This window comes from Passer domesticus, chromosome 3 (assembly GCF_036417665.1).
Source record: "Passer domesticus isolate bPasDom1 chromosome 3, bPasDom1.hap1, whole genome shotgun sequence".
Taxonomy (NCBI): Eukaryota; Metazoa; Chordata; class Aves; order Passeriformes; family Passeridae; genus Passer; species Passer domesticus.
The window spans coordinates 114,447,429-114,470,411 of record NC_087476.1 but is presented as its reverse complement, the minus strand read 5'-3'; the positions used below and the strand labels follow the sequence as shown (position 1 = coordinate 114,470,411).

At 55.5% G+C, this 22,983-nt stretch overlaps 3 protein-coding genes across 8 annotated transcripts; 1 reads left to right on the top strand and 2 right to left on the bottom strand.

The window, feature by feature from the left end:
- The first annotated feature begins 2,960 nt into the window (after nt 1-2,960).
- LOC135297585 (transmembrane protein 121-like) lies at nt 2,961-7,437 on the top strand. 6 transcript variants are annotated; one of them, XM_064415308.1, is made up of 3 exons: nt 2,961-3,784; nt 4,631-4,734; nt 5,916-7,437. In XM_064415308.1, the coding sequence occupies exon 3, from the start codon at nt 5,917-5,919 to the stop codon at nt 6,847-6,849; it is 933 nt and encodes a 310-aa protein (XP_064271378.1). In that variant the 5' UTR covers nt 2,961-3,784; nt 4,631-4,734; nt 5,916; the 3' UTR covers nt 6,850-7,437. The 6 variants fall into 6 exon arrangements, with proteins under 6 accessions (XP_064271378.1, XP_064271379.1, XP_064271377.1 ...); XM_064415309.1 differs by having other exon boundaries at nt 4,631-4,737; XM_064415307.1 differs by lacking the exon at nt 2,961-3,784 and adding an exon at nt 4,208-4,330 and having other exon boundaries at nt 4,631-4,737.
- Nucleotides 7,438-8,636: 1,199 nt separating this feature from the next.
- RRP36 (ribosomal RNA processing 36) lies at nt 8,637-17,536 on the bottom strand. The gene is made up of 7 exons (XM_064415311.1): nt 17,331-17,536; nt 14,246-14,381; nt 11,300-11,366; nt 10,447-10,551; nt 10,250-10,324; nt 10,031-10,148; nt 8,637-9,798 (listed from the first exon to the last, which is right to left on the bottom strand). The coding sequence occupies exons 1-7, from the start codon at nt 17,521-17,523 to the stop codon at nt 9,659-9,661; spliced, it is 834 nt and encodes a 277-aa protein (XP_064271381.1). The 5' UTR covers nt 17,524-17,536; the 3' UTR covers nt 8,637-9,658.
- A 71-nt stretch (nt 17,537-17,607) lies between these two features.
- Nucleotides 17,608-22,954, bottom strand: LOC135297582 (neuronal PAS domain-containing protein 4-like). Its single transcript, XM_064415301.1, has 8 exons — nt 21,152-22,954; nt 20,451-20,617; nt 20,218-20,354; nt 19,927-20,032; nt 19,540-19,786; nt 19,296-19,405; nt 18,741-18,876; nt 17,608-18,242 (listed from the first exon to the last, which is right to left on the bottom strand). The coding sequence occupies exons 1-8, from the start codon at nt 21,250-21,252 to the stop codon at nt 17,948-17,950; spliced, it is 1,299 nt and encodes a 432-aa protein (XP_064271371.1). The 5' UTR covers nt 21,253-22,954; the 3' UTR covers nt 17,608-17,947.
- Between the last annotated feature and the right edge of the window lie 29 nt (nt 22,955-22,983).

Here is a 22,983-nt window from a genome sequence, read left to right as displayed (position 1 = left end):
GGAATTCCGAACACGCTAAAGGGAGAAAGGAAGAAATCCCCTTCAGTCCCACTGAAGGTCTCCAGGGAAGTGCAGCAAAAGGAGGAAGGTCGTGGGCCAGACACTGCAAGTGGTGGCTGTCGTGGGCAAAAGCCATTTGTGACCTGGGGACCATGCCCTGAGCTTCACCAGCTCAGAAGGCATTGCAGATCATAAAGCATGTGCAGGGCAGAGCATCCCTAGGGACAGAGCTGAGGGCAAGCCTGTGACACTGCAGCTGGACAAGTGCACTCTGTTCTGGTAGGAAGCTAAAAGTTCCCCTCCTGGACCTTGCCTCCAGCAGAGGTATCTGTCTGAAATGGCTCTGCCCCCTGAAAAAATGGGACGTCAGAGAAATCAAGTAATAGGGTGGTACTGATTAAGGGCTCCTGAAAGGAAGCAGGGATGGTCCAAGATGCTTGGAAAACTATGTGAAAAAACAGCCAAGTCAATAGTGGTCAGACCAGAAAACAAAGAAAAGCCAGCAGGGACCTGTGCTTCTCAATGTGTTGAGAGTTTTCCAAGGATGCAGTGTTATTCCAGGCAAATAAAATGTAAAATGTGGCTCATGCTAATGGAGGAATTAGAAAAGTGGGAGCGGCAAAATCTTGCGAAGCAGCCTAAAACATTTATGGTTTCTACTGTCAGTCTTGGGTACTGTGTTTTCAAAACATTACCAGTAAACATTTCAGGGGCACCTTCCTGAATACTGATGTATATATAATTTGTAGTCTGTCCCTTGCACCTCTTTTTCCTTGCATTTGTCAGGTCTGCATTTCCTCTGCTGCTGAGATTCGGGTTGGTCAGTAACATGCTGGTAATTCACATCAGATTCCAGTTTGACTAGATGGACAATCTGATCCATCATCAAACTTTTACTTCTTGTTCCCTGCCCACCTTCCCAGCCCATTTCTGCATCTGATAAATGGCGTGGATCACAGCAGAGTTGCCCAGACCTCCTGACTTGCTCACAAAACAACTTGATTGCTGCTTTAATGCATTTGCTTTCCTTTGAGTAGGTCATTAATGCACAAGAGGACCTTTGCTTTCACCCTTGACAGCCTTGGCTCTCTAAGAACATTTTCTAGGGGATCTTAGCAGAGGCTTTTGTGTAAGACCAGCTGGACCAAGGATGAGCTGCATTTCCATAGCATTCTGACAATTAACATGGAAACCTTGGCTTTGCAGCCAGAGAGAGTCACACAATGGTCATGGTCTTTTTGCAGCATTGTCATCCATCATTGTTTGACCTCGGCTGGGTATCACCACTGCCCTTCCCCAAAAGCAGCTGCCTGCTCCAGAGGAGCTTGCTAGATCTGGGATCTTGATTTACCCTGAGAAAACCCATTGCAGTCCCTCCCCAGCTGTTTGCTTTCATCCATTTGCTTTCTGTCTGAGTCACCATTCCTGACTCTTTGTGTGGTACTTTAATAGCATGGAGTGCTCCAGGTTTTCAGCGATGCCTGCTCAGTTCCAGGAGACCAGAGGCATCTGCTGAGCCCAGGGCAGCCTGCTGAGGTGACTGCCTTCCAGGCACTTCCCAGGGGCTGGCAGTGCTGCTGCTCCCCCTCTCCCCCACCTTCCTGAAGGATGCCCATCACTTCCAGCCACCTCTGCTCTGCCCTGGGGCTCTGTCATGGTTTACAGTCTGTGGTGCTTTCTCAGAGCTGTCAGAGCTCAGGGCACAGTCCCCAGGTCATAAATGGTCTTTACCCGTCACAGCCACCACTTGCAGTTTCTGGTTGATGAAATTCCTCTTTTTTTTGCTGCATTTCCCGTGGAAGGATGTTCAGTGGGACTGAGGTGCATTTCTCTGCCTCTTTCCCTCCAGCCAGTTCCCTTCAAGTACTTCTTGCAGCTCACTTGGGGGTTTTTTGGCCTTCTGGCTTTTTTATAGATTAATTTATACATTTGTTCTCAGGCTGTTTCAATGTGCTTTATTTATTTGGAGGCTTGTCTACAAGCCCACTCTTCATTTTTTTTCCTGTCTTCATGTTATATTGACTTTGTGCCTACAGCATGACCTGCCCACAGCTGTGCTCTTCCACACAGGGTGGCTTTTCCCACTCTTTGGGGTCAAAATTATCCTGTGTTTTTCACTGCGAGTCCCAAAGCCTGGTTATCTTCCAGCTCAAACAGAGACCAGTAGAGTTGTCATCACATTCAGCTGCTTTCCCAGCTCCTCTTATGCTGAGACCTTTCTGTGTGCCAGCCACCCGCTGAGGTTTGCTTCCTTGTGGATATGATCCTCGAGGACATCAGGGAAATGCTCTTCAGCATCGAGGTAACCCATTTGAAATGTGCCTTCAGAAAAGCCTTTTACTCATTTTCTTTTATGTGTCACAGTTGAAGCTCTCAGCACGGTGCCCAGGCCACTGCCAGCCTTTCTCCATTACAGCCACTGCTTGCTGTTCCTTGCTGACAAACTTCCTCTGCTTCCCACAGCTCCCCTTTGAGGATGTTAGCACGACTGATGGATTTCCCCATCTCTTCCCCAACAGCCTTTGAGTGCATTGCTGTCTCTGCAAAGGGACTTTTCAGTGCCAGTGATGGGGTGCAGGTTTCATGGGCTAAGCTGAAGATGCTCCTGCACCCAGGTCTGGAGCTGGCAGCAGCCAGAGAGCAGCTGTGTGCCTGGGAACCCTGGTGTACCCTCTCTGTTCCCTTCAACTTTATCCGTGATACAGATGCATCCACACACCAACTCTGGCACCCCAGCTCCAGCATCGTGTTTTAGAGAAGCACAGACGTATCTGTTCCTGCTCTGGCTCCTTATTTTTATGTGCCTTGTTAAAGCAGCTCTTTACTGCTTCCCACACGAATGTTGTCACCTCCTGTCCTAGTCTCTAGTGGAGACTCAGGGGTTTTATGATTCCAGCTCACAGATGAATCATTTAGCCCCATTGCTTGGTAGGTTCCTCCAGCACCCCTCTCTCACCTCTGTCGTGTGGATACCTCTGTGGTGCCTCCCTCCCTGGGTGCCTCCATGGACAGAGGCCCTTTGCTCCTCCCTGCATCCTGCAAGACACTGCTGGGATAGCGAGAGCCAATGTTTCTGTGTCCTGGAGGAAAGAAGTAGATTTTTGCAGTGTCAGCTTGCCCTCTTGTGCCTCACGTTGCTCTCCACTCGAGTTGCAAATTCTCCTTTCATTTCTGGAGGCAGGCTGCTTTGGCTGCTTTGTTTCCCTGCTCTTTCAGCCCTTCTGGGGATTGCTGTTTATTCCTGGGTTAGGAGAATGCTCCCAGAGCCAAACTCCTCACCTTGTTGCACCTGTCTAACCCAGAGCTCTGCTGCCTTCACACAGGACTTCCACCCTCCTGCATCAACCAGTCCACACCCACTGTGGGCCACTGAGCTAAGCCTGGATGCTGGTCCAGTGTCTCCATTTGCCAAGGACACCACAAGTCACATTTATGTGTTCCTGGGGGAACAGGAACATTAATCCCCAGGGCATTAGATCCAATCGGGACCTACAGCTACTCTGTCAGCAGCTGGATGCAAGGAGGGCTGCACTTCCCCTGGCACTGTCACTTGCACTTGTCCTTGCTTTTAGGTCTACACCAGGTTTTGCTCATAGCCCATCTCCAGAGATCTTAGACCTTCCCCATCTTCCAAAATACATGTATCTACAATGAGCATTTCCAAGTCAGAGAGGAAACACGAGAAAAACCTTCCCTGCGTAGCTAAGACCTGAATCGCTTAGAAGAAAGTTTGGAGTTAAATGCAATAAGCTGCTCAGGCTGACAGAAGAGCAGTTACAGAGAGGTATGTCCATAATAATGGAAACCTTTTGCCTTCCCTGGCCTGCTTTACCTGCACACAAGCCCCTGGTGGTGCCGAGCCCACCTGTACCAGCCCCGGCGAGGCTGGGGCTCTGCAGGACGCTGCAGAGCGGCACCGCTGGCTATCAGGCCATGCCTGCCCTGCCTTTCCCCGCAGCCAGGAGCGGTCGCGGCCCCAGTCCCTCCGGAGGGCGAACATCCCTGTCAGGCCAGGCTTCCCTCGCCTGGGGCCTCTGCTGGGCTGCGGCCCCGGCTCTGCCCGGGGCAGGACGGCGGCTGGAGACGGGCGGGCATGCAGGGGGCGGCCCCGGGGCGGGAGCGAGCCCGGCCGGGGTTCCCGGGCCCGGCGGAGCGGCGGGCGGCGCCGGGCCCGCGGCTGAGGCGGGGGCCGCCGCAGTCCCCGCCCGCCGCCCGCCGGGAGGGGCCGAGCGCCGCCGCCGCCGCAGAGCCGCCGCCGGGCCGCGCCGGGCGATGCCGCGCCGGGCCCGGGGCCGCCGCCGCCGCCCTGCGCCCCGGGGAGCCGCCCGAGGTAAGCGGGACCCGGGGGGGACGGCAGGCCCTGCCGCTGAGGGCAGGGGGCGCGGGGCGGGCGGGGCCGGGGGGGCCCCGGCGCTCCCAGGGCACGGAGCTCGGAGGGGCCGCCCCGCTCGGGCCCCGGGGCGGGCGTCCGTGCCGAGCCGGGGCCTGGGGTACCCCCAGCCGCCGTGGAGGTGCCAGGCGGGTGAGCCCCCGGCCGTGTGGCATGCTCCAGCTGTGCCACATCCACGGGCTCCCCGCCATGCCCGCCGGCCCCTGATGGCTCCCCCTGAGAGGCACCTGTGTCTGACAGGTTCAGGCTTCGCTGCCTCCCGCAACGTGCCAGGATGCTGCTGGGCCCAGGGATGCACGACCGCGCCGGACGCCTGCTCCCTCAGCCAAAAAGCAGGAGTTCAGGTAGCTTGTGCCCAGGGCCCTGTGCCATCAGTGTCAGCAGCAGGAGCAGCCATGTGCAGGGGTGACCATTAGCCGTGCGGCCTCCATCCCGCTGCCCAGCGCTCGCTCCGTGCCCCGGTGCCGCCTGCACGCTGCCCCTCGGATGAGCAGGATGGTGCGCAGCCCAGGCGTGGCAGAGGCGGGCTCCGCGTGGGCAGCCCTCGTGCAGCGCCGTGCCACGCAGTCATCAGCCCAGCTTCCTCCTCCATTTCATCCGGGGGGCTGGCTCCCCTCCAGAGCAGCTGCCAAGTTCTGCCTGGTGAGGCCCCGGCTCTGTCCTCCCTCCTTGCCTCTGAAGGCAGCTGCCCGCAGCTGTGCTTGGTCAGGGGGAGGGAGTCTGCACAAGGCAGGCAGGCTGCTTTTGGGGACAGTGCTTTGCTCTGCCCCAGCCCAGGAAAGCTGAGCATCCCACAGAAATTCAGGGCCTGTTGCAGAGCTCCTTGTGTCCTGGAGCTTTGGGCTCGTGCTGCTTTTCCTTGCTTTCGGTTTATGGTGTTGGGGCAGGGTGGGCATTGGCAAATAGCTCTAGGCAAAGCTCTTGGCGGGGTGTGAACCTGAAGGAAACTGAATATCGGGCCAATTTTTTCCCTCCTACCCCACAAGACAGCCAGGCTAAAAAAAGCCAGGCTTCATCTTGTGCTGTGCATGAAAATAAAAAGACTAAAAAGAGCGGTCCTGGATCAGAGCATTTAAGGGCCTGCTTGGGTTAAACACATAGGTCTAGTCTTGTAGAGGGAAAGTATAAGCAGTACCACTGGCTGGGAAATCCCATGGAAAATAAGGCATGTACCCTTCCTGGTGGCAGAGGGTAGTCAGTGTGATGAGCTACCAGAAAAGGCAGTGGGATCCCAAGTGCTTGAAGTGTTCCAAGTGTCCAGCCTGCCCCACCATGTGCTTCCTAGGAGCTGGATTTCACCCAGCACATGCCACCAGGATTGCCTGGTCAATCTGAGGAGCTCTTTGGCTAGCAATCACAGGTTTGGAACAAGCCAGGCACGTAGGATGGGAGAAATCTATGAATGGCTCCCTCCCTTCTTTCAGCCATCCACAGCTGTTGAGGAGAGGGTGGCAGAGGGGGGCTCGAGGGTGGGAATAGGAAATCTCAGCAGCTTCCTGATGACCCTGCCTGTTCCTCTGTGCAGGATGGTTCCCCCACCACCTGTCAGCAAGCCCCATGTGTGCCTCTCCACAGTGCTCATCATGACCAGCCTCGTCCTCATGGATGCCTACCTGGTGGAGCAGAGCCAGGGCTCCAGGAAGCTGGGCATCTGTGTCATGGTGGCGGTGGGTGACATATGCTTCCTGCTGGTCCTCCGCTATGTGGCCATCTGGGTTGGGGCAGAGGTAAAGACAGCTAAGCGAGGATACGCCATGATCCTCTGGTTCCTGTACGTCTTCGTTCTGGAGATCAAAGTCTACTTTGTGTACCAGAATTATAAAGCTGACCGGAAAAGCTTGGATCTCATCGCCCGCAAAGCGCTGACCTTGCTGCTCTCCATCTGCATCCCAGCTCTCTACGTGTTGCTGGTGGCCACAGAGCACATGGAGTATGTCAGAACATTCAAGAAGAAGGAAGATCTCCGCAACCGCCTTTTCTGGGTCATTGTGGACATGCTGGATGTGCTGGACATCCAGGCCAATCTGTGGGAGCCTCAGAAGAAAGGGCTGCCGCTCTGGGCTGAGGGCATCATGTTCTTCTACTGCTACATCCTGCTGCTGGTGCTGCCGTGCGTGTCCCTGTGCGAGATCAGCATGCAGGGCATCGGCATCGTGCCGCACCGCATGATGCTGTACCCCATGCTGAGCATGCTCACCGTCAACATCGCCACCATCTTCATCCGAGGCAGCAACATGGTCTTCTTCAGGGATGCCCGCGTCTCCAGCATCTTCATGGGCAAGAACATGCTGGCCATTGGCATGAAGGTCTGCATGTTTGTGCAGTACCAGCGGCACCAGCACCACGCCCCGCCGGGGCCGGACCCGCAGCACGGCACCCCGGCCCAGCCGCCCGCGGGGCTGCGCAAGGCCCGGGACCAGCCTGCCTGCCCCGAGGAGCTGGCCCAGGACAACACGTGACGAGCCAGCAGGAGCTGCAGCCCGGGCATCCCCGTGCCCGGCCGTACCTACAAACCCGGGGCAGGCTGTGGAGCTCCCTGCCTGGACAGAGGGCAACGAGCCTGCTCCCTCCTTCCCTGGGTGAAGCTGCTCAGGGCCCCGGGGGGCGCATGGCGAGGGCCCCCACAGCAGCCTCTGTAAGGCTGCAGAGCAGTTTGGAACCTCAGCACCCCACCTGGTAAGACAGAGGAGCAGGGAACGAGGCCAGGGCCGCCTGCCGTGAGTTGTGTCTGGGTGGGCCAGGCAGCCCTACCCGGTGCAAGGCTCCCTACCAGTGCTCCCTGTGCAGCACTGCTCTCTGGCCAGCCAGGGTGACACGGGGACACGGCGGGTCACACTTTTCTGTTGTGGTTGGCCCTGGCTCCAGTGTGGTCCTTGGCAGCAGCCTGCTCCCCACTGTGTGAGCCCAGTCCCCATGCAGGGGGAGCAAGGCCTGGGCCTCCCCCTGTTGTCACCCCTCTCAGCCAGCTGCAGGCTTGGGGGGACCCAAAAAGGGGTGACTGTCCTTTTTTTGTATCTCCCTCTTTGCAATAAAAGACCTGAGCCCTGCAGCTTTTTCACGTCTGTGTCCCTGCCAGCAGGCAGATCCCCCCCACTCTTCTGGGGGCCTCGTGTGACTGGGTGTCTGTTCAGCTGCAGAGCAGTGGAGAGGCTCACTCAGTGATCCCCTAGGCCTGGGAACAGCATCCCAGGCCACTGGCTCTGGAGCCATTCCTCCTGGCCCACAGGTCCTGTGAGCATCTGGTGGGCTCTGAGGGTGTCACTGACAGGGCATGTGGCAGTGTTGTCAGCCACCACTGCCTGTGCAACCAGTGCAGTCACAGCAACTGGGACCAGCCATGCCCAGGGACACCCACAGCAAGTCCTCACACTCCAGCTGGAGGGATACCAGTGCTCATCTACCCAAATTACCTTGAAAACAAGGAAAATAAGCCAACTGCTTGAGGCTGGGAGGCTACTGGAAAGAGCAGCTCCCCAGCAGTAGGAAGCTCTGGAGATGTTGGAAGCACCTGCTTCCCTTGGAGCTGGTGCTGTGATGCTGCCTCCTGCTCAATACCCTGCGTGGCACCTCAGTCCTGGCTGAGCTGGGAAATGCCCCAGGACTTCTCCCGCTGGGCCCAGGAGCTGGCAGGCACCACCACTGTGCTCAGCAGAAGGCAGTGACATCCCAGCGAGGATGTCCTCCTGGCAGGCAGGCACAGGCCACAGCAGGAAAAAGACCTTTAGTTCCAGAGGGGCGGGAGGGGAAAGCAGGACCACTTTGGGGGTGCACCAGACCTACAAGCAGCAGGGGATGGGGACACAGGGGCTCAGGAATGCTGAGGAGTGCCATGTGACCCCTCAGCGAGGCCCTGGCAGCGGGGCTCTAGCCAAGCTGGCACATGCCATATCTACTGCCTTCCCCCAGTTCCACTAAGTCCTCTCACCAGAGCAGAACTTGCATCACCCACAGGAACTACAGTGGATGTAAGTGGTTCAGCAACACCCTCAGGCCTGACCTGCTCCTTGCTCCATGTTTTGCTCCCAGCAAGGCCTGTCCCCAGGCCCCAGACACCTATGGCCACCCACGCAGCACAGCTGTGCTCAGGCACTCTCCCAGCACACTGACCTGTCACACTGGGGTGATCTGAGCCATCCCCTTGTCACCACAGCCATGGCAGACAGAGGAAAAAAGGAACAAGGAGAAACAAGAGGGCTGGTGGGATATTGGAGAGAGGCACTGACTGACCTTAGGAATAAAGGAAATGAAGGAAAACAGGTACTTTATTTCATAGAGGATCAGTTTCCTAGAAGCACTAATAACCCTGTGGAGATGACCCTGAGAAAACAAGCTGCTCTGAAGGAGAGATCCCAAGCAGTCACAGCATGCCCCGTGTATGAGGAAGGCCAGCTCACCTAGATCTGCATCACCAGGAGCAGCCCACATGGAGTGATCCTCTCACCTTTCCTCATCTCTTGTGAGACTACTTCAGATACTGATCCATGCTGGGCCACCAAAAGACAGCTGTTGGCTGTCTGGGCTGACTCCAGCTGAATGTGTGAAAGGTGTCAGAGACTGGAGCACTGCTAGGAAAGGCTGAGGAAACAGGATTTATTCACCCTTAAGAAGAAAAGACTTTGGGGAGACCTCACAGCACCCCTGTCCCACCCACCCCTCAGACCTGTGACAAGGCTGCTGAGAAGACAGAGCCAGGCACTTCACTGAGAACAAGACAATGATTGTGGACTAACACCAGGCAGGTTTCCTGGATGAGGGAACAAAAAGTTCCATCTTGAGAACCTGAAGCAGTCGAGCAGAGGCCAAGAGAGGTGAAGGCAGCTGTCCTTGGACATTATCAGATCCCACCAAAGCAGCTCTGAGCAACCTGATCTGAAGTCAGGGTTGCTGCTCTGAGCAGGGACTGTCCCACATCCTTTTCTGCCTCAGTGGAAGTCTGAAAGAACCTGGAGTAGAGCCAGCAGTGTAGGGCAGGACTCACGCTTTCCTTGCTGGAGTTAGAAATGAGCAGGTGCAAGGGCAAAGACAGCTGTCATCACCATCAGCATCTGCATGACACACTTGTCACCACCCAGGCATGATCTAAACCACAAGCAAAGCAGATACTTCAGCTACAAAAAACCTTTAGTTCCCTCAGTTCAGCCCCTACTCTGCTGCCTTAGAGCATCACTGTGCAGTGGAAGGCAGATCCTGGGAAGAGGGATAACCATCCTCCAGGCCTGGCCAAGGCAGAATGAGCCAGTGCCAGACAACAGCATGACTGTCCAACAGTCACACGTTCTTCTGTGAGGGCAGATGGCGCTTGTCTTTGATGGCATTCCTCTTCCTCTTCTTGTTCAGGAAGCTCTCCAGCTTTCCACTCCTCTTCAGCTCTGCATACTTCTCAGCTAGTTCCAATTTCCGTTTCTCAGCTGCAGAGGAGAGGGAAGTCAAGTCTTAAACTGAAGCCCAAAACATCTCTACAGAGCAGCCCCTTCTCACCTCTCCCTCCCTGGTCCAGGCTTAACTTCTCCCTTGAGTACCAGCACTAGAACAATTCCCCCACAGCTGTGTGGAATAGTATGGACACCTTGCTCCCAGTGCTTGAATTCCTGCCAGCAGTACTCCCTCAAGATCTTCCTGCAGCATGCTCACAGTACTTACATTTCTTTAGGAAGAAGGGTTTCTTTCCCTGCTTGGCCAATTCCCTCTGTTGTCTTTTCAAAGACAGCTCCCTCTCTCTCAACTTCTGCTGTTTCTTCTGTGCCTGTTCCTGCTGTGTCTGTACAAAAAGGATGGCCTGTGTCAGCATGGAGGCAGACCTCAGGTGACACATCCTCTCTCCCAGTGCCTCCCAGAGAGGAGATGCTGCACTGAACTCACCATACGGTTCAGGAGCCGCTGAAGTTTCTCCTTCTGTTCCACGTTCCGGCATTTCTTCAGCTGCTTCTGAACCATCTGAAGAAGAGAGCAGAAAGCTGCATGACTGCCTGCCTGTCCCCTCCACTGCAAAAAGCCTTTGAAAAAGCAGCCCCTGCCAAGCAAGGTTCTTCCAGGCAAGGACAGGCCCAGAGCATCACCTCCTTCTCCTGCTTCTTGATGCTGTCCAGGAAGCTGTACGTCTTCATAAATATTTCAGGCTTATACTCTCCAGAAAGGTCATCAAATCGAGGGTCTCTCTGGACCTGTCAGCAGGGAAGGCAAGAGCTGTAGCCAGTGTTACCCTGTTACTCTCCCTTCATGGAACAGCCAATTTTTTTCCCCAGCAATGTTATGCTCCCACCACTGAAATATCTGCAGCTGGCAAAGATCGAGTACGACAGTCAAGGTGGCATCCCCAAAGTCATGCCTGCATCAAGTTTATCATGCAACAGACCTCCATATGCAAGTCTGCCACCCAGGAGTATCCAAGAATAACAGCAGGAGTGCTGCTGTCAAACACCTGCAACTCCCAGACCAAGAGCTGGCTGAATATGTTTTGTCAAGGTGATGGATTTAGGAACCAAACCTATCTAGATTTTCACAGATTAACCGTGAAAAAGGGCAGGACAAAAAGAGGTCTCTAACTGTGGAAATTACCATATTCCAATGATCCAGCAATGATGAGTCAAAAGTTACATTCACATTGGAAAGTAGATGGACATCTGAACTTCTGGGATTAGTACTGAACCACGGTTTGAAGTGGAACTGTCATTGGTGGCTATCACTGCACCTTCTAGAAATATCTGGGTCCCAAACTCTCAAGTTAACCTGCAGCTGCTCCAGCCCACCCCTTGTTCTCCCCAGGGAAACACTGTCACTGTCTGCACTCCCCAGTGGTCCAGCCCTGTCCTCCAGAAGTAGCCTGTCCCACCTGCAGCAGCCCCATTCCCAAGTGTGTGCCCTGCCAGCAGCACTAAGGCAAGTCCTGAGCTGGGGAGGGGCAGCACTCACCTTCTTCCTAACAGGGACAACTTGTCGCAGGAAAGGTACAGGCTTCTTGGCTGACATCTCCAATGGCCTGAAAACAAGAAAAATGTCTTTAAGAGGAGCAAATGTCAGAATGAGGCCCAGGCTGATATGCTGGGAGGTCATTTGGACCCTCAGAAGAACATTACTGCACAACAGATGCTCCCAGCTCAATACTTACCATGATAGAGAAAGCAAAGGGGTGGCTCAGTCAAAAGCCACAGAAGGCTACAACAACCAAATATATCAATATGTAGTTAAAACAACCCTGGAAAGAACATGGAACAGCTCCACTCTATCAAGTGAAAACCCACCACCTGCATTAATAAATGTGTTGTACTGATTATTCCTCTCATGAAGTCACAGAATGGCTGGGGGTGGAAGGAACCTTTCCTAAAGCAGAGTTACCTAGAGCAGATTTCACAGGATTGCATACAGGTGGGTTTTAAACATCTCCAGAGAAGAAGACTCCACAACCTCACTGATCAGCTTGTTCCAGTACTCAGTCACCCTCACAGTGAAGAAGCTTTTCCTCATATTCAGGTGAAACTCCGTGTTTCAGTATTGCCCCTTGTCCTGTCACTGGGCTCCACTGAAAAGAGCCTGGCCCCATCCTCTTGACACCTTCCCTTTACATATTTCCAGTGATAAGGTCCCCTCTCAGTCATCTCTTCTGCAGGCTAAACAGTCCCAGCTACCTCAACCTGTCATTGGAGAGATGCTCCAGCCCCCTAATATTTTTTTTTTTTTTTACCATCTACTGGATCCACCCTCTCTAGGAGCTCCATGTCTCTCTTGTCCTGAGGATTCCAGAACTGTGCACAGCACTCCACACTGGCCTCACCAGGGCTGAGCAGAGGGGCAGGATCACCTCCCTGACCTGCTGGCAGTGCAGCTCCTAATGCAGCCCAGGATCCTGTTGGCCTTGCTGTCCCCCAGGGCACGGCTGGCCCACAGACAGCTCGTTGTCCAGCAGCACCCCCAGGCCCTTCTCTGCAGAGCTGCTGCCCAGCAGCTCACCCCAGCCTGTGCTGCTGCCTGGGGTTGTTCCTCCCCCAGTGCAGGAGCCTGCACTTGCCATTGCTGAATTCCAGGAGGTTCTTTGCTGCCCAGCCTGTCCAGATCTCATGGAATGGCATCACAGCCCTCTGTGGACCAGCTACTCCTCCCAGCTTTATGCTGTCAGCAGATTTGCTGAGGGACACCTGACCCCTTCACCCAGGTCACTGATGAAAGAGTTGAACAACACTGGAGCCAGCACTGACCCCAGGGACACCACCAGTGACAGGCCTCCAACTGGACCCTGTGCCACTGATGATGAGCTCTGAGCTCTGCCATTCAGCCAGTTCTCAACCCACCTCACTGTCTTTCATCTCATCCACACTTCCTGAGCCAGCCTAAGAGGATGTTAAGGGAGTCAGTGTCAAAAGTCTTGCTGAAGTCAAAAGTCTTGTGAAGGGTACACAACATCCACTGCTCTCTCCTCATCCACCCAGCCAGATTACCAGATTGGTCAGGCATGATTTCCCCTTGGTGAATCCATACAGACCACTCCCAAAAACCTTCTTTTCTTCCACATGCTTAGAGATGGCCTCCAGAATGAAGTGCTCTATCACCTTTCCAGGACTGGTCTGTGGTTTCCAAAGTCCTCCCTTCCTGCCCTCTTTAAAGACTGGCTTCCCTCCAGACCTCTCCTGCTCTCCATGCCCTTTCACAGGTGATAGAGAGCTGAGCAGTAGCAGCTGCTGAGAGCACCCCCAGCCAGCCACAACCCCACAGGCACAAGTTTTCCAAATCCCTCTCAGGGCAGTGCTCAGTGTAATCTCACATCCACTGAGGCTACAACCCTGCACAATGCACTGGAGTCATTGCTGAAGCCAGCTCAGTGCCAGGGGATTTTCCTGAAGCCCTTTCTTTAAGAAGCTCACTTCCACAACAAAAACATGAGAGAAAAAGCATGTGGGATTTACAGCAATACATTACTTAAAGGATTAGAGGAATTAAACAAAAGCAGAATTATGCAAACTGTGTGGCAGAAATAGAGACACTGAGAGAAGATGTTGCACTACACAAAATCCCCCAGAGTCTTGGGTAAAAAGTCAAGCAGAAACATTATCCTAACCAACTCTTTATGCCAGGAGAAATGTATTTTGTCTTCTCTGCTTTGTGCAGGAGAAATGTATTTTGTGTTCTCTGCTTGTGCATTCAGCAGAGATTCAGAAATAAGATAGGGAGTGTCAGTGTAACAGAGGAAACCCATTCAAATCACTTGGGTGCCACTCTGAGGACTGAAAACTACTAATTACTGCAAATAAGGGGTAAGGGTATTGCTGTTACCAGTGGAAGCCTGTGGAGAACTGTAAAAAGGTATGATAGCTTTTGTTTTGTTGGGTACGGGAAAAAGTCTGTGATGGCAAGTGCTGTAGAGAGGGGAAAAAGGAAAACGAGCACGGACAAGCCACAGATGAAACAGCAACAGAAGGATGAATGGAATTCCAGAACAATTGTCTGTGACTGTAACTCCAGCCAGTGAGAGCCAGGCAGAAGATACTGATAAGCTGGAAGGGGTTTAGGAAGCAGCAGGGCAGCTATTCAGGTCACAGTGGACACTGTCAGAGCCTGAGAGGCACACCATGCCAAGGGTTACAAGTGCCTTAATACAGAGGGTATAAAGGCATTGAGTGCCAATTTAACTGTCAAGTGACAGGTGCCTGCTGGGGATTTGAAGAGAACAGGCTATTAAGAGCTCTCAAAACAGCACCAGACCATTCCCAAATGAAGCTATAGTGACAGGCATTATTGTCCAGTACATTAAAGGAGATCTATGCCAGCTCCAAGGCAACATCACTGCTGTGAGGAGCTCCCAGTGTAATTTCTGGAATGCAGAGAGCACACATACATGTTTTTCTAATCACAAAAGAGCCTCTTTACCCCTTTTTGCCTTGTTGCATCAGTGTAGCTTTGGTAGGCTTTGCAGTTTTCTTCCCACCAGGCACCTTCCTGCTCACTTTTGTCCTGGTATCACTCTGCACCCGCAGGAGTTCCTCAAAAGACATGTCAGAGTGACCTGGAAGAGAGCACAGGGCACACCTGAACTGAACAGCTTCTCAAGGCACTCCTCACCCCCAAACTCCACCAAGAGGGATGCCTCAGAGCTTGAGACAGTGACACAAGCATAGTGGTGCCATCCCTGTACAACTGCACGGCAGAAAGGAACCTCTGCATCTCTCAGCCTCTGGTTCCTCTCCCACTGATCCCTTCAGTCTTTACCACTAGAAAATAGCAGCCTCCCCCTCTCCCCAGAGTGTCTTTGCTTCTCTCTCCACTCAACAGCACACACGAGACCAGTACAAAGTTTTTACCAGGTACAAAGAGCAGTATGAGCTCTACACCGGGCACTGCAAATTCTGAGGGGTCACCTCTCAGTCCTGACTTTCCCACTTTAATGTTTCTTTAATACCCCTTAGTGTCAGTAACCTTTAATGCTTCTTACAATCAGAATGCAAAAATATTATCATCTCAATTATCATGCTACTCTTTATTCTAGATTTATACTTCTAGGTGTTCAGAACCAACAACTGAAAGCATTTCTTCAGTCAGCACTTGGATATACTCATTCCACTCCTGTGTAAGGGCAAGGAGGGGTTTGCACTGTGTCCCTTCTGCAAGGGAAAGCCTTGGCAAACTGACTTAGGTGGTGTTTGCCTGCTCAGCACCTCTGAGCAGTGACAGGCACGTGGTCTTTCTGAGCCTCTGCAGTACAAATCACACCAACTGTGGCCAGCAGGGACCATCACAGCCTGTGATACCTTGGCCAGGTGCCCCCCAAGCTGCTCTTGTAGCCCACTCATTCCCAAACCCTTCCCACACAAACACAAAACACTGAGCAAGGTTTGTGTGTGCTCTGCCAAATTCTGGAAGCAACATGAGGTCAGTCACACTGGCTCAGAGCATGGACTCATCCCAAGCACGCTCATCCTGGCAATAACCAAGACCTTCAGAAACCACTCTCATCATCCAGAAAACATAATGGGCACAGCCAAGAGCTGCCTCAGTAAATTGTTTTCATTTTGCTTGTTCTGAATGCTCAGGAACTCTGCTCTGATGACGCTCATTAGTGCTCTGAGGTGGGATGCAGGAACAGTGACTATCCAGTCTGCTGCACAGGGGACAAAGGAAATGTGAATACAGCATGATTTCACTGCACTGCTTCCTCTAAACACCCCCCCCAATCCAAATTCTGAACAAGGACAGTCAAAAGGACAAATAAAGCATTAAAAGAAAGGAAGATACTCTCAGCACTTGATGAAGACAAGGCACCATCACTTACACTCCAATATTCCACTTGGCTGAAATTCCAAAACAATACTGTTTAAATAGCAGGGACTTCAATGAAAATGAGATAAAGACACCATATAAAATGATGCCAACAGGAGATTTGGTATAAATCAGACAAAGCAAAGGCATGCAGGGTTTCCATGATAAAGTATTTTACCACTGGTACAGGAGACCAAACCTGACTACCTGAAACCTAATAGGGAAAATGATTTCCACATGGTAGTATCAGTCCACAAAATACATCCTACTGCCTGTTTCTAGGAGATTAATTAACCACTCACAGTGATAAAAACATCACTGTAAAAAAAGAAGCCTGTTCTGGAGCAGAAGTGAATGGTCCCAGCAGGTATTCACTGCTGGGCAGCAGACTTGGCAAGTGTGTGTGTGAAAAGCTTCTGGTTAAAAAGGCAGGATTAGCTTATTTTTCTTGTTCCTTGCATTCTTTCCTGAAGACTTAATTTCCCCATTTTTTTCATTCCTTTTTTCCTCTTAGAATACAACTTACCTGTTCTCTGCTGTCTCTCTTGTCCATTTAATTTTCCCTCCTCCATTTTTTCCCTTCATCCATTATTTTGATGATTGTTTCCTTCTTTTTCCACCTCTTGATAAGCTACTGTTACCTGCTGATAACAGGGGCATTTCCTGCTCTCAAGCACAGCCTCCTGGTGTTCCCTCTCCTCCCACAGACTCCTGTGGCACATGGACACCTTGTGCCTTCTCAGCTGACCCTGCAGGGAGCTGTACAACCTGCAGAGCACATCAGTGTCCAGGATGCAAGAACAGATGGCCTCAAGAAATACCTGATATCTGCCCAGTCCTTCCCTGCTGAGACAAAATCAGTGCTGGACTGCAGTATAACTCCTCCTGCTCCACAAACAAGATCACAGAGCGCCCTGACAGATGGCAAAAGCAAAACTGCTGTTCCCATTCCCATCCAGCTGTGGGAAGGAGAGGGTGTCTGGCGGTGATCCTCTCTCTGAGCTTTGCTCACCATTTCCTCACCAGAGGAAAACAAAGTGCCTGCAACAGAGGGCGAGGCACCTTGCCCACCCCTGAATGCCACTGCCAAAGCTCACCTCCAGAGATGTGCCTGCCCACAGCCACACCCTGGAGACCCATTCATGAGGAATCAGTGACTCCACACCCGTGACCTGCTGCGTTGTGCCTGCAGCTAACACCAACGCCCACTCCCTCAATTCTTTTCAGGGGCTTTTGTTGTATTTTGTAAGGTTTTCATTCCCACTGGGATCGTTCTGAGACGAGGAACCCAAACTGTGTTTGCAGCAGTGGATGAGAACGCCCACCCTGACCCTCAGCCCTCACAGCGGGCATGGCGGGGCGGGCTCCGTCCCCTCTGCTGTCCTGTGAGGCTCCGGCACAGAGCACTGTCCCCGAACAGCGACACCTTCCACAGCAACCTGCCCGCTGCGAGGTGCGTCCCTGCCAGGGCAGGGGGTGCAGTTCCCTGGCTGAGGTGATCTTTCAGGTCCCCACACGCGTTTGTTTCAGGGACCTCTCGCCCAGCCCCAGCCAAACCCTGCTGCCGACCCTGAGCTGCCCGGCCGGGCAGGCCAGGGAGGGAAGCGGGGGCTGGAGAGGGCACCGAGCTATCCGGCAGCTCGTTTCCCACCGAGCGAGCGGCGGGAGCTGAGGCTTTCCCGGCGGCGCTCCCCCTCACCTTTCCCGGCAGCGCCCGCCACGCTCCCGCCGTCGTCGCTCTCGTCGCTGGAGCCAGAGCTCTCCTCCGCCGGCTCCAGCCTCCCGAGCCGCTGCTCCGCGGCCGCCTCTTCCTCGCCCTCTGCGGCGGCAGCGGCTCGTCCCCATCCCTGTCCCCATCCCCGTCCCTGTCCTCGTCCCCGTCCCGGCCCCATCGCCCCCGGAACGGCCGCGCGGCACCGGCGGAACCGGAAGCGGAGCACGCGCAGGCAGCGGCGGTCACGTGGGAGAGCGGCGTCTATTGTATATTTTATTTTTATTTTTTTTTTAATAGCAAAAATCCTTCCTTCCTGCGGAACGGGTCACGCACACAAAGGCCCCGGCGGTGATATCCAACTAAGCAGTCAATAAGTGTTTTTAAGTGCAGGATCCCCTTGCGCTGCTGGACTGAGTGCCCTGATGCCGGATTTACCGCAGCCCAGAGTTTCCCACACGAGCACCAAGAGTATGGAACGAGGGTTTGCCGCGGCCTCCGAGTGGATCAGCTGCAGCTGCCAGAAGCGAGCAGCAGGCTGAAAGGCGGTGTGGTTACACGCAGTGGCCTGCACTAGGAAAGGCACAGCCAGCAGACCCAGGGTGTCAGCATCTCTGAGCGCTCGACACCTGCGAGAGCACACTTGGAACGCTGCACCCCATCTTCTGTTCGAAAGGAAACCGAAGCAGCTGGGGAGGGTGCAGCAGGGAGTTCCCAAGGCAGGCAGAGGCATCGTCCTGGGCTCCCTGGGGACGAGCCCAGCGGCAGGGCACGGCGGCGGGCGGCGAGAGGCTGTCGGCCAGGGCGCGGAGCTGCTCGGCCAGCCGGCCCAGATCCCGGCCCGCGGGCGGGACAGCAGCGCGGGGCTGCCGGGAGCGCAGGTGGGCCGCCTCCTCCTCCCTGCGACGGACACGGCGTAAGGGGCTGAGCGCCAGGTGCAGGGGATGCAGCCCCATCCCCAGATCCGCTCACCTGAGGCAGCGGCAGTGCAGGTGATGCAGCCCCAATCCCCCATCCCCAGATCCGCTCACCTGAGGCAGCGGCAGGTGCAGGTGATGCAGCCCCAATCCCCCATCCCCCCCAGATCCGCTCACCTGAGGCAGCGGCAGTGCAGGTGATGCAGCCCCAATCCCCCATCCCCCCCAGATCCGCTCACCTGAGGCAGCGGCAGTGCAGGTGATGCAGCCCCAATCCCCCATCCCCCCCAGATCCGCTCACCTGAGGCAGCGGCAGTGCAGGTGATGCAGCCCCAATCCCCCATCCCCCCCAGATCCGCTCACCTGAGGCAGCGGCAGTGCAGGTGATGCAGCCCCAATCCCCCATCCCCAGATCCGCTCACCTGAGGCAGCGGCAGTGCAGGTGATGCAGCCCCAATCCCCCATCCCCAGATCCGCTCACCTGAGGCAGCGGCAGGTGCAGGTGATGCAGCCGCCGTCCCGCCGCGCCCACACGCGCAGCCAGCTCCAGGCGCGGTCCTTGCGCAGCACTCGCAGCACGGCGCTCCCCGCTGCCGGCCCGGCCCCGGGCCCCAGCGCTGCGGGCAAGGGAAGGGACTGCGTGAGCCGGCAGCAGGGCACGGCCCCAGGGTGCCGGGATAGCTCCGCAGGCTGCCCCGATGGGCTCTGCCGCCGGCCAGTGGTCTGGCCCCAGCGGGACAGAATCAACACAGAGCAGAGTCAGGTCCGTAGCAGTCCTGCCCTCCCAAAGAGATGGGGCTCAGCTGTGCTTGTCCCTCTTCTGTATACCGTGGATGCCCACCCTCAGCTTGGAAACCACTTATAGACAGTGTATGGATGTGTAACCACTTCCCCACCTCATCCTTTTTGGAGCAGGGAGTCACAGCAGGGAGGGCTGAATTTGCTTTGTCGCTGCTGTCCTGGATAGCCACGTTTCAGGCATAACCAGACCATGGAGCCAGGGGACAGCACGTACGTTCCCGGGTATGACACTCACCCACGGCCCTGTGCTGGGCAGCCGCCAGGTCAGCATCCTCAGGGTGCAGGAGGCTGTACCACGACTGACCGACCAGCTCCTCCCGGTGGTAGCCTAGGTGGTAGGTGACACTGGGGATGACAAGGGGAGTGGGGACTGAGTGCTGTGCGGAGTCTGCATCCCGTACACAGGCTTGGTGAAGGGAAATGATTCTTGCTGCCTGAGATGGACAGCTGGGGCTGTGGTGCAAGCAGGCACCCCTCACCTTTCGGTGACATCAATAAATGTCATGTCCAGCAGATGCATGCTCTGGAATACATCATCCTGGGAAGCAGCTTCGCCATCTGTGGGCGACTGCACAAGGGGTGTGCAGAGAGCCAGGAAGGCTGTGGTGGAGGGGGAGGGTGGCCAGCGCAGGGCCACAAAGCGCCCGCACACTGCCACCACCCGATTCCCGCCGTGCTGCAGCCGGAAGGCCTTGGACGTGCGCATCTCGCTGACAAAAGTGACTTCTGCAGGGAAAAACACCGTTCAGAGTGGGGCAGGAGCTCTCTCACTCTGCTCCCAGCAGGGCTGGCCTGCTCTCAAATCACACCCAAGGGCCAGAGCAGGGTGGCAAGATCCATGAGATGCCAGCCAAGGCCTCCCTTACCCCTGCCAGGCTCCTCCCGGGCAAGGAGGAGTTTCTTGTGCACATCCTCTCCCACTCGCCCATCCAGGATGTCAAAGACCGTGTCCCCCTGGGCGAGCAGCTCCACCTGACAAAGAGAGGGCTGCCCTCAGAGACTGTGCCTGTCTCAGTGGGCCCTGGCTGGCTTTGTGGGTGCACAGCCTGCTGGAGCCACAGCCCAGCGTCCGCTGGGGCAGCGTGCTGGGCAGGCAATAAAGGCACCAGGATGGGTACAGGCACAGCGACTGCAAATGCCCAGTGAGCAGGCCTTACCACGGAGAGGCCCAGGACCTGAGTCACGTTCTCTGAGATGTAGACCAGCTTGCTGTCTGCTGAGAGCACAAGCAGAAACCCCGGGAGCAGGGAGAGTAGTTCTGTGCCAAGGGCCGGTCCCGTAGGAGGAGCCAAGCCTGCAGGGGGATGAGGGTGAAGGGTTGTCTTGGATGAGGGAGGGGCAGTGCCCCACACAGAGCCAAGCAAGTGGAGTCCAGCAGTGCTGAGGGTACCTGGAGGGAACAGCTGAGCCCCCCGCAGCCGGAGGCACACCAGGGCCATGGTGTGCAGGTAGGAGAGCCGCTCCTTCTCCTGTGCAGAGATGGGCAGCAGGGAGCGCAGCGCCTGCAGCTCCGCGTTGATCTGATCTCGGCGAGCCTTGGAAGCACTCTTGGTTGACCTGCAAAGCCAGCCATCTGGGACACGTGTCCAGGGAGGGGAAGGGACAGCATTCCCTGCCTGTCATTGTGGGAAGAACTGCGAGCTTGGGGATATGGAGTGGAGATGCTCAGCACCCGTGCCAGCTGCTGCTGCCTCTAGGAGAGCAAACCTTGTGGGCACAGGCAGAGGTGCTCAAGCCTACCCAGGGGCACATGCTGCTGGTATGGCTGGTGCCTCTCCTGCTGGGCACCAGGTTGGACAATGACCTGGGCTTTGGTGGGGAGCCCATGTGACACAACCTCCCCACCAGGATGGAAACTGCATCTGGTGCTGCAATGTGCACCCCAGCCCAGTACAATATGCCTTTCCTCCTACACCACTTAAAATCCCTCTGCCCCTCCAAATTCCTACACCTCCTCCCCATGCGCTGGCTGGCAGTCCCGCTGCTGGTGTCAGCACCTTGCAAGGGCCGTCAGACCCTACAGCAGCTATCCCGGGGTTCTGGGAGGCCACCCCAGCCCTGAGGGAGGGCAGGAGGTGGGGGAGAGCTCACCTGAACGGCCTCGAGGTGCCGGGCGCCTGCTTGGCCCTGGCGGGCAGGCAGCTCATCTCTGCCTGCAGCGGCCGGTGGCAGTGGCTGCAGAAGATGGTCATGCTGCTGGGGCTGGGGTGGCTGCAGCTGGCAGGGAACCGCTGGCAGGGAACCGCTGGCTCCTTCGCCTCGGGCTGTGGCTGAACCTGCTGACCCTGCTGCTCCTGGCCTCCTTTTGTAGCCTCCTGGGGTGCAGAGGCCAAGCCACTCACGGGCGAGAATTACCTCTTGTGACGCAACTCCAAACAGCTCGGGGCTATTTTTAGAAGGCAGGCTGCTAAAAATAGCCCTTGCAACCAGTTGAAATTTGAGAGGGGAAGTAATAAAAGGAAGCCAGGGTCTTTAAAGCAAACCTGCCGCTCAGGAGGGGGCAGTGACAAAGGCAGCAGGGATCTCCCTGTGGGGCACACATCTGCCCAGCTGCTGCCAGCCCTGCAGAACATCCTGTGTCTAGTCTGCCCTCCAGCAGCTCTGATGACTGACATGGGTGCTGGGAGAAGGAGCTGATAAGCCAAGAAAATACACTGCAGAGACCAGGACCAAGGTGGTGAGCAGTGTGCCCAGGCCTGCAGTAAGTTCCTGGCAAAGGCAGGATAGAGCCACAGCACCCCTAAACCCAAGAGAACTCTTTTAAGAGGAGTGGGGTGTCAGTGACCCCTCTCCCTGATGAACCACTTTTCTTCCCAGAGGAGACTTCTCCCCCACAAAGGTTTGCTCTCCTAGAGGCAGCTGGCATGGGGTGCTGAGCCTTTCTGGGCCCTGTTGTCTCCCCTCAATGCCCCAGAGACTGAGATTCCTCCCAGTGACAGCCATTCATGGACAGAATTGAGGAACCTCTGTGCTCAGCACCACACAACCCAGCACAGGGACTCTGGGTGCTCAAGGAGAGTAAGCTTGGTGCTTTAGTGCACAGGAAAAAAAATTCCACCATTTATTTCACAGCTTGGAGAGAGTGCCTGTGGCTGAGGCAGCTGATAGAGGATGGGAGTTGGAGCCACTGGACAAGACGTGGTAGATGTTCACCTAAGTCCTCTTGGTAACCTGCAGGTGCCAAGGACCACAAAGGATGAGCCCAGGCTGGGGCTGCTCCCTTCAGCCAGATCTGCTGTCACAGCACACCCTGTTTCTCTCCAGGCCAGTGATGCTCATCACCTATCACAGTGAGGTGCTGCCAGTGTGTGAAGAACAAGCTCTTGTCACCATTGTGGGGCCTTCTGTTCTCTTGCCATGGGGGTTTCACTGCTCTCACGCTGCTCCAGACTGCTCCACTGTGCTTGCACTGCCCACCTCCTGCAGGCTGAGGAGCCCAGGCACCTCTGCAACCTTGTGCTGCTGGACGAGCACTTGACCCTGGCTGTGTGCCAGCCTTCAGGGCAGGGGAGACAGCCTGGGCCCTCTGCCACCCAGGTTCCTGGCATGCAGCCACCACCATCTCAGCTGCCCCTGTGACTTTCCATCCCAGGGAAAGCCCTGAGTGCTTCCTTAGCTTTCTCTGCACTAGGCCCACTACAGTTGCCACTGGAGCTCCTCTTCACATGAGATGCCTCACGTTGGTGGGAAAGGGCTTGAGCACAGCCCTCTGTGCCACCCAGGGATGCCTGCACCTCCAGCCCTGAAGCAGGAAGCTACAGAGCATCCACCTACCTGAGGCAGGGCAGCCCAGGAGATGTACAGCATTTTCCTTCTGTCCTCTTGCAGGACAGCACAGCTCTGGGCAGGAGGCAGGTGTCCCAAGGCAGTGCTGCTGGGGGGGCCCAGCTTCCCCTCCCCACCCCAGGCAGGGCTGTGGCTCA